General features: G+C 49.4%; 1 protein-coding gene across 2 annotated transcripts in view; it reads left to right on the top strand.

The window, feature by feature from the left end:
• Nucleotides 1–481: 481 nt before the first annotated feature.
• Nucleotides 482–10,081, top strand: part of JADE2 (jade family PHD finger 2) — a 69,636-nt gene continuing 60,036 nt past the window's right edge. Inside the window, exons 1-3 of one of the 2 annotated variants that reach the window (XM_027682348.1) lie at nucleotides 482–501; nucleotides 4,288–4,345; nucleotides 7,180–7,265. In XM_027682348.1, the coding sequence (XP_027538149.1) occupies nucleotides 4,288–4,345; nucleotides 7,180–7,265 (144 nt within the window). In that variant the 5' untranslated portion in view covers nucleotides 482–501. Of the gene's footprint in view, nucleotides 502–4,287; nucleotides 4,346–7,179; nucleotides 7,266–10,081 lie in introns of those variants that run through there. The other variant, XM_027682346.1, reaches the window with a different exon arrangement.

The following is a 10,081-nucleotide window of genomic DNA, read 5'->3' as shown; positions in this document are numbered from 1 at the left end:
GCCTCCTGTAGCAGCGCTTGGCTCCAGAATCGCTAATGGGAAAAGGCGATGGGAAGAGGACAACCTTCCCACGGTGCGAAGACTGGGACGTTCCAGCCCTCCACCCTCCTTATTACACTTTCTAACAACCGGTGTTCCTAGACAGAGGGGGGGGAAAAAAAACCCCAGTTAAGGCAGAGGGGAAGCGTTGAGGGGGTGCGTTGGGAGCAGCCCCGGGGGCTCCGCATCCCCCGCGGGGCGCGGGCGGCGGGACGGGCGCGGGGGGTCCCCGGCGCGGGGTCCGCCGGCCGGAGCGGTGCGCGGTGCCGCTGGGGGCACTATGTTCCGTTTGTGTTCCTATTTCGGGGCTGGAAGAACAAACAGGGAAGTGGTTTTTTTCTGCAGTCTCATTGCAGCTCGCAAACAGAGCACATCATTCAGCCGGTGTTGCTCACAGCGTCAGAGGTGACGGCGCGGGGACCGGCGCGGCGCATCCCTCAGCCTGCGGGGAGGCTGGGAGAGGTGATGAACAAATACTTCCCCCTCCCCTTTTTTTTTTTTTTTTTTTTTTACTGCAACTTACGCAGGTTTCTGTGCCTGTTCCCTGTGGATTTCGGGAGCACAGGCGTGTATGAATTTCTCTCTTTGCTTGCCACAGTCCGGAATGGTTCGTTCTTGCAAACAGGATGCTGGGGTGCCACTAAAATCTCCAAATCACACGGGGCTTGATGTACAGAAGAGTTTGCAGGGGGCTGGGAAACATCAGGGGGGTTCCCCAGAGCACAGGGATGGTGGAGGGGTCCGCAGAGGAAGAGTTCTGTGCTGGATGAAGGCTGGATAAGGCATTTTGGTTTAGTGTGGATGGGAGCAGGCAGCTGTCCCTGGGCACTGTGCCCAGAGGGGACAGGAGCTCAGGACCTGGGCACAGGTATCTGTGCCAGGAGTGCTGCTGCCTTCACCTCTCCCGGGTTGCACGGGCCAAATTACATTCCCGAGAGCTCCTCTCCAGCCCTCCCCTGCTGTGAAGCAGGACCAGCCAGCCTCAGACCATCAGCTCAATTTTAACGCCAATCCTGGTGCTAATTTGTCCAAGGCCCCTGTGATTTACATTTGTTTAGGCTGATGGAGGGCCATCATTTTCCTTGGTTTAGCATTTATCTGCCTTTCTCAGCTTGAACAAAGGCAATGCTAAACATGTGTTGGTTTGCAAGCAATTCTGTTTTTTTGGTTTCCAGGCTTTAGCCAGGGCTGTGCCTGTGGATTTGAGTTGCAGACACTTCAGGGGGATGTTCATTTGTTTATAAAAGAAACCCACATCTGTTTCTGTTTGAATTTTTTAAGCAAGCCTACATAGAAACCTTTCACTTGGTTTCTGGCTCTGTAAAAACTAGATTTTGGGCCAAGTTTGACCTAAGAGTGACCTTTTCAAAGTATTACAAATTTTTTTGGTATTTGTTTATGACTTTATTAATGATGCCATGCGGGGAATGGGTCAGTTAAAGGTGAAATTAACTTCTAATGTAAACAAAAGATTAATTTTGGAGCAGAGACCGTATTTTGTGGAGACATAAGTTGCTCAGTAGTTCACCAACTGAATTGCTCCTGAGAGCTTGTGGGAGCTGGAGCTCCAGCCCTGGGCAGGATGTGGGCAGTGGGTCCCCCCCGCAGTGCCAAAGGGGTGGTGGGAGCCCAGCCACCATCAGACTTTATAACTCTGTGATCCAGATGGGGAAATGGCCAAATTACCCTTCTTCTACAGTAAATTCCTCAGTTAAGTGCCCTCGGTTTACTACTGTTGGGCTGCTCCTGATGAGTCCCTCTGAAAACAGCATCTTCTTAGCATGGCCTGGAATTTAACCATTTTCTGGAATGGGCTGGTTTTGGTCACAAATTTTGCTCCCTTCAGGCACACAGTACCTTGTGTGCCATCCCCTGCCCAGGGGGTCGTTGGCTTTCAGTGCTGCTGTTCAGAGATGTCCCCACTTTGCTCAAGCCAGAATTTCATTCAGAAATTTAATGCAGTTTGGTTCAGAGGATGCTGTCCTGGATCCTGCCAAACAGTGGCAAAATGATTTACTGAAGTAGAGCCACTGTTTCACCTGCAATGTGAACCACTTCTGTATGTGAATATCAATCCATCCTGTTATGTAGTGAGCATGTTAAGGGGTGTGGGACAGAAGCAGGATGCAGGGACCAAGTTCAATTAGAGGGATGATCAGTGCATCTCCTCACATAAATATATCAGAACCCAAACCAGTCCCAGCATCTGATGCCTGTGCTGAGCATTGATTGTAAAGCTTTTCCCTGCCTTGGAAGGAGAGTGATGTCAGTGACACTGTCTTGCTGTAAAGGCAAAGATGGGAAACCTGGGAAATCTCACTGGCTGTCGGTAGCATTCCTTTGCTTCAGCTCAGGTGGTTATTTTCCCTCCGTTGGCTTTGGCTTATTTAATCTCTGTGATTAGGAACTCCAGAATCAATAAAAGCATTTCTCTGTCTTTGTGCTCCAAATGCCTGTTTGCCACTTCAGACCAGTAGAAACCAGTTTAAAAGGTTCAGGTAGAATTTCCACTAAAAGTAAGTAAGCTGCAGTTAAAACCATCTTCAATTTCGTTTTCCCCAAGCAAAACCTAATGGCTACTTGGAACCAGGCTGTTTTAATAACATCTGTTTCCCCTTGAATCACTGGGGGAAAACTATTGATATTGCCATATTCTCAAGGAATGTTTTAAGTCACGTTTTGACAGGGCAATTCCTTACCACAACACTGATAGTTAAAATGTTTAGGATACTTTGTAGTATTTTCCCTGATAATGCTGTGATAACACAGAGCACATATATTGTAAAATAGAGATACTGCATGGGTTTTATATGCTTTTGTGGAACATTTCCTGATGTTTGGGGGGAATGTCATGCTCTAGCTTGCTATCCAGTGTGTGTGCTGCTAGTAGCTGCTGCGACCAAACCACACAAAACCAGTGTCTAATATCATTCCCACTTATCATTTGTGGAAGCAGTAGTGTGTATGACATCTCAACGCCTTTAGATTCTTACAAAATATCTCAGAAAGTACTAGGAAGATGTCCATGAGATTAACATTGTTTTCCTGTGGATGTATTTTGGCTCACAGCCTATTGGGTGTTGTCTGGTCCATGGGTATCCCTTTCCCTCCAGAGCTCCCCAAGCCCTGTGTTGGGGGCCACGTTCATCAGTCACTAGCCACACTGGTAAACTGGGGTCTTTAAAAGTTAGAATACCTTTTTTCTTCTGTGTTTTTTTTTTTTTTAAAGCACCTACCAGCACAGATACTTGACTTTCAGTTCCGAGCGCTCGGTTCCCGAGGGGCGAGTTCAGGAGAACCTGCTGATTTCAAGCGCTTCTGTGGCTTGTTCAAAGTCACAAAGGAAATCAGCTGAGCTTGAAACGGGGTCTCCTAATCGGTGTGGTGGTACCTGCTGCTGTGATTTTGACTCTGAGAGGACGGAGAAGTCACAGCAGCTGTGCAGAAGCCACTCATTCAGCCCGTGGGAGCTGCTGGGGGACTGCCGGGCTGTGCTGGAGCGGGCAGAGCAGTGCAGGGTGATGGGAAGTGTGCTTTGGGCTGGGCTGGTACGTGTTGCCTGTGTGACAGATAGCCCAGAAGCCTTTAAAAGAAGGAGGTACTGCCTGAATGGGAAGATGAGTCAGTGGGTAAAACCCCAGGCTTGTGGTGCACAGGGGTTCTCTTCAGATCCGGGATGCTCGTACTTCCCCTTGCAGACATACCGAGAGCGTGCACAGTTTCCATTCTTCTGTCTTCACATTTCTCAGCCTTGCAGCCCGGGAGTGTGGTTCACAGGACATCTTTTGTCCCGTCCAACAGCACCACTGTCCATGGTGGGGCATCCTCTGGTCCATGGTGGAGCATCCTTTGGTCCGTGGTGGGGCATCCTTTGGTCTGTGGTGGAGCATCCCCTGGTCCGTGGTGGAGCCCCCTCCCATGGCAATGCTCTTTCAGAGGAAGAGCCATTTGGTTGCAAATCCTGCCTGGACAATTTGCCATGCAAAGCTGAGTGATCCAGGTGTACCCACGGTAGCTCCTGGGAGTGGGGAAGGCTGGCACAGAGACACTCACACCTTAAAGTTTTAAAAAGCCCTGTGAGGATTGTTTTCTTCCTTTTTTTCAGCCTCTGGGTAGTTTTCTGTCTTGAGGGTAAGGGTGACTGGTGCTGGGTTAACACGGTGTGCAGATATTTAGAGATAACAGTGATTTGGTGCTGAGATGAGTTTTCTGTACATTAAGTGTAATGTTCAATTTCTTTTGTTACAGATGGAAGAAAAACGACGCAAGTACTCCATCAGCAGTGATAACTCAGACACCACTGACAGTAAGACCTTTAATTCAAAGCTTTGAACAAGATTCACCTCCAGCAGGGAAAATGCTTGAATAATTACTTTGCAAAGATTGGAGGAAGCTGCATTTGCTGGGAAGTTCCAGCACAATGAATTGTGTGCAGGGCTGGGTTTGTCAGAAACACAGCAACAAGCTGATACCAATTTATTTAAACACTTGGCTGTGGCTCCTCTTAACTGATGAGAGTGTCTCCCTCGTGTGAGGAGTCTGGGCGAGGAGAGCTGCTGATTGCAGATCTGCTAACAAAGCAGCAAACACCCTTTGTAGATGAGTTGTCCTTTCCTGTGAGCTGCAGCCTGAGACTAGTTTGCTCTTGATTTGGGTCGTACGGGGGGAAAGGGAAGTTTTTATTGGAGTCAGGATAAAATTGGAGCCACATTGTTCCCTTTTGCAAGCTGAAGAGTGATGTGGGAAAAGGGATAAAGCTCAAGCCAGCAAAACTTGCAAGCCCACGCTTGCTTTTCAACATCTACCTCACTTCATCCTCGTTCAGGAAAGCACAGGAGCATGTGCTCAACAATAAACATGTGCAAATGTGCTGAATTTTGGCTATAAATAGAGCACTTTCCTCTCCCACTTATCCCAGGGTTTCACCCACTGCAGACATACCGCAGTGCCTTGGTGTTCAGAACCCTCGAGGCACCAGCCTAATCCCTTGTCTGGGCTCCAGAGTTTCTTACTAGTTGCTCTTGGTCTTTTACAAATGTCACAGTAATTTCATCTGGGCCGTGCTGGGAATTTGCTCTCCACACTTTACAGGATCTGGCTGCTGGATACCCGAGAACGAAAGGGACTTTGCTAAAGACACTAAACTTCTGGGCCTTTTCCTAACAGGATGATGGGGAGATTACAGGGGGTTATGGAAAGGCTGATCTTGCTGGGTTTGGCTGCCGTTCCCACAGCTTCAGCCAAAAAAATTGTCAGTGTGAGAGGAGTTTGCACCAGCCCTGCCGACAGGAACCTGCTGTTGGGCTGCTGGCGGGGACCCCCGTCCTGCTGCAGCCCTGGGAGCTGAGCTGTGCCTACAGAAAGTGTTTCAGGCTCTGTCAGCACCACTGGCTCCTCGTAAAACGAAACGTCTCTATCTCAGAGAGGGGTTTGTTTTGGAAGCTGTGCTTCAAACTTCCCCGTCTCCTAATCCCCAGATGCTCAAAGGCTTACGGAGCAGCTCGTTGGCTTCGCTGCCTTTCGGGGGTGAGGCATCTTTAATCATGGCATTAAACAACATGGCCTTATCTCTGTTGGGCTTGGATATTTATGCTGCAGGTGATATCTAAGCTGTTGACAAAATGCTCTCCTGCAGGATGATTGTAAACAGAGTGGTGACCATCTTTTTTTATTCTCTGCCAGGAAAGGGTGGTAGTGGTGTGTTATCCAGGTTTGCATAGTTGTAGCATCACACCGTAGCTTGAGACGAGGGGGCAAGGTGGAAATTAGTGGCTCAATCTCTCCATAAAAGCTGTGGAGCTGCTGCTGCCCTGCTTTGAGCAGCTCACTGAGTAAAGCAGCATGTCCATGTGGCTGCAGCATAGGGATGTCTGCTGTGGGCTTTGCCTGCACCATCCTGTTTGCACTGAAATGCTATAAAAAAGTGATTTATATGGACCCCTCTTTAGTGACATCTATCCTGACACTGCAGTCAAAAAACCAGCTGTCTTTTGGGAACAGGTGATGCCCCCACATTTGGTTTTCATTTGATGGAGAACAAGAAAGTGTACTGCAAGTGAAGAGTGCAAGGTGAGCTGGTGCCTCTTCCCCTGCCAGCAGAAATAGGCATGTGGGATTTATCTGGGCTCAATTGCCTGAGCTGGTGGAGGAACAGACATTTCCCATTGCAGTGGTGCTGCACCCTGATCCCTTGGGGTCAGCTCAGCTCCTGGGCAGAGCCCTTCCTCATGTGCAGGGCTCCATTGTGTTTGAATGTTGCTTATGTGCAGTGTTGTTTCCTCCTATTCAGGATAAAAGGATAAAGTCAGTGGTAAACTGGACTGTCATCATTATTATACAAAAATTCCAATAATTAGTTTGTTATTCATTATTAACAAATATGGGTTGGAAATAAAGATCAGTAATGTAGTGGTCCCAGAACATTTCGGGCTTTAGCTACCCTTGCCTTACAGAGGTGGTAGCAGTGGTGATGATATTGCTGCAGTCAGGATGATGAGAGATCATTCATAATGCTCCCTGAGGAAAGAATTCCCAAATCTCAAAGCAAATACTCTCTTACTACTGAAAAGTGTAAAGTGCCTTTGCTTGATGTGTTCTGTTGTGTGGTTCCCAGTGGATGCTGAACTGCACACAGCTGTGGGAATTCTTAGTCGTGGTGTGGGCAGAGGAGTTTGACCCAATTTTGTCAGTAGTTTTGTCCATGGGGTCTGAAGTCCATGAGCTGTTCAGATACCTGTCTTTAAGCATCTTTGGTAGAAAACTTTTATCTCCTTAATTCCTAATCCCAATAGACTCCTGATTCCAGGAATGAACCCTGGCTCATTCCCTCTCCGAAGCCAGTCTTACTTGTGACTCTGGGTTTCTCATTTCTGATGTCTGCATTTGAAAACAGTGTTTTTAAATTTCAGGGGCCTCTATTTCATCATCTACATCATCATCAGTAGCAGGAGAGTGATGTTAATGTGTTTTGGTGAGGTACCCTGGGACGTGCACAAAAATAATGCCGTGTCAAGGTGTTATTGCCTCTTAGTGCTGACCCAGAGTGCTGGTTGAGGCTGTAGCAGTGGGGCTGGTGGCAAAGATGTGGGAAAAACTTTTTGACTCTTTTCCAGGTAACCTGTCTCTGTTGCCTCGTTGCAGGTCACACCACATCCACCTCCAGATGCTCCAAAATTCCGAATACCAAATCCCCCTGGTCACGGCAGAAGGAGAAGAAGCCCTCTGAGGTATGTGGGCTTTCAGCCTTTTGCCAGAGGGGGGGGTTTCCCATGGCTCTGTGCTTGCCCAGATGTGGAAACCAGCGTGCCCTTGGCTGGCTGTGGGCAGTGGGTGCCAGGACAAGGCATCTCCAGGAAGGCAGAGCCACAGCTCCTGACAGTGGTGCCAACCCCAGCTCTGCTTGGAGGGAGCAGGGGGGGAAACCCGATGGGCATCTCTGATGAAGGCTGTGGGGTCTTTGTGCCCACTCCACCCCTGTTGATGCAAGTAAACGTGGGTTGAGTTTAGTGGGATTGGGAAGTCCTGCAGTTTTGGGGTGTCTGTGTGCCAAGGTTCCCTGGTTTGGGTGCCCACCCGGGTGCCCTTTCATTAGTGCCACAGGTCACAGCTCTGATGGCAGGGGAGGGTGATGTGGAGGCTCCTCCCCGTGAACAAGTGGGAGGCACGGGGAGCTGTGAAATGAGAGACAGCACAGCTGAGCTGCAGATCATGTTGTGTTGGTTCCCTCCTGTCACGGGGCTCAAGGGCATTAAGCCGAGGCCGTCGGTGTCTGACCTTGCCCGCGGGGTTTTCCCTGGCTGGGATGGGCAGTGCTGCCCACCCTGGGGACACTGCCCAGGTTTCCCTGCCAGCTCTGTGGTGTAGGGTGTGGGACTGGGGCGGGAGGAGCCGTGTGTCCCCGGGGCTGTGGTGGAAGGGACAGTGCTGTGCCCTGTTTTCCTTCGTGTGCCTCGGATACATTTCCACGAGCCATGGAAACTGCAGCAGGCATGAGCTGCTGTTGTAGCAACCACAGTGTTTGGCAGTGGTCATCTTCATTTCAGCAGCAGCCTGAGCAAAGCCAGAGGGACATTGTTCTCACATTCCCTTCCCTCTGGACCGGGGTCTGGAGTCAGGCAGAGCTAAGTTTAGAGGCAGGTGAAGCTGGCTTGGCTCATGTGAACTCCTTCCCAAGCTCCCCCCCGTTTCACCTCTCCTGATGCTGTGGCCTGGTGAGCACAAACCTCTGTAACATCCTCCTTTTGCATCAAGCTGAGTAGAGATTTTGAGGTTTTCCTGTGGTCACTGCCTGAATTACAGCTGCACTTGGTTTTTACTGCTCTGACAGGTTTACATTGATATATCTTAAGTGTTGGTGAAGGACAGAGACTGAAAAAGTCCAAGTTGTTTGTGCCGTGGGAAAAGAGAGGGACTGGAAAGCTGTTAGGACCAGCTGAGGTAGTTGGAAACACTCCAGAGAGCAAGAACCAGGGGTGCAGGTGTCACTGACTGCTGACAAGGCTGTTGGAAAGTTGAACATTAGCACTGGTTATAGATGTGTCTTGATACAGGTCAGGGGGTGATTCCTCTGAGCTGAATACTTCCTGGAAAAATGAAGGATTTAGGGTACCTCCTCCTCCTCTGGCACCGTTATCCCTTTCTGGAAAAAATGCTCATCCCTGTGCCCGATGTGCCCATAAAGGCCTGGGGTGAGCCCTTCAGGTGCTGTCAGGAGTCCCTAAGGTGGAGATGCCCAGTGTTAGACCTGGTTAGATGTGACAGGATGGGATTCGTGCATCAGGACAGTGTGATATGTGCCACCTTGCTGCTGCCCAGTAAAACTTTGCTCCAAGAGTTGATGCATCTCTTTACTGCATCAGTGGTACAGACATGCTTTTGCTTATAATATGAATTAGTTTAATCAGCCATCTAGGATTTTACCTGGCTGCTAATGAAGTTACTGGATATAAATCTAAGACTCCAAGTGAAAATGCTTCTGGACTTGCTGAAGGATGGTCAGACCTGGATCCAAGTTGCTGCTCTACAACAGCTGGAGTGAAAACTAGATCTTAGTCCGTGGCACCCGGGGAGACGTCAGATGTGGTGCCTGTGGAGGGCCAGGCTCATCCCTCTGCTTCATGCTCTGTTATGCCCCGAGGAGGATTCTCAGTGAAATGTAGCTCTGGAACAAATAAAGTGGAGCAAAAGCTGAACAGTGCCCAACTTAGCAACAGTTGGGACAGAAAGTGAACCTCTGTGACTTATCTGAACTGAAACTCCAGGGGAATTTGGGAGGCAATGTGTGATTGCTCAAGCTGGAGTGTGGCCAGGATGCTCAGGCTGACAAACCATCTTTGCAAAAGCGTGGTGGGAACACAAGCACATGGAGGAGTCCAGATCTCGGCCGTGCTCCCCTTACCCTCCATCACCCCTGTGGCTGCTGTGTCCAGGTCTGCTGGAAATCAGCTCCAGGTGAAACCCGGGGATTGGGAGAGAGCATGTGAGGTTGGACACAGGATTGCCCCAAGATCTGCAGCAGTGCAGGGTAGTGGTTTGGAGGTCGTTCCACTATGGATTTCCTCTACAACAGCATCTTCCAAAATCTTCCATGAGTGACCCAACATCTGCTGTTCCTGTGATCACCCATGAACCCGTCTGGTCCACGTGTGGGATCCACTGCCTGTCATCTGTGACACGCTGCAGGGCTTGGCACATCCTTGTAGGAACCCTGGAGGATTTCAGGCACAGACTGGGATGGGCATCATGTCCTGCTGGAGCAAATACTGAGAAATGTAAAATATGAACCACACCACTGTCAAACTACTTCACATGAAATGGCGAAGTACCTTTCTCTTGTCCATCCCACTGAGGATGGAAACCACAGGAGGGTAACAGGGAGAGCAGGATGAATGTATTATCAGATGCTGAACCCCCAGACATTTGGGTCTGGACAAATCTTTTCAGACAATAACTCAAACTCCAGTTTTATGGGTGGCTTTTAGATTTGTCAAGAGCTGCAGTGGGTGCAGGCATGTCCTGAGGGATGGTGATGCTGGAGGATGGG

Source organism: Neopelma chrysocephalum, unplaced genomic scaffold (assembly GCF_003984885.1).
Source record: "Neopelma chrysocephalum unplaced genomic scaffold, ASM398488v2 Primary Assembly neopelma1_63, whole genome shotgun sequence".
NCBI lineage: Eukaryota > Metazoa > Chordata > Aves > Passeriformes > Pipridae > Neopelma > Neopelma chrysocephalum.
Note: the sequence above shows the minus strand (reverse complement) of the source record. Positions and strands in the feature narration are given on the sequence as shown.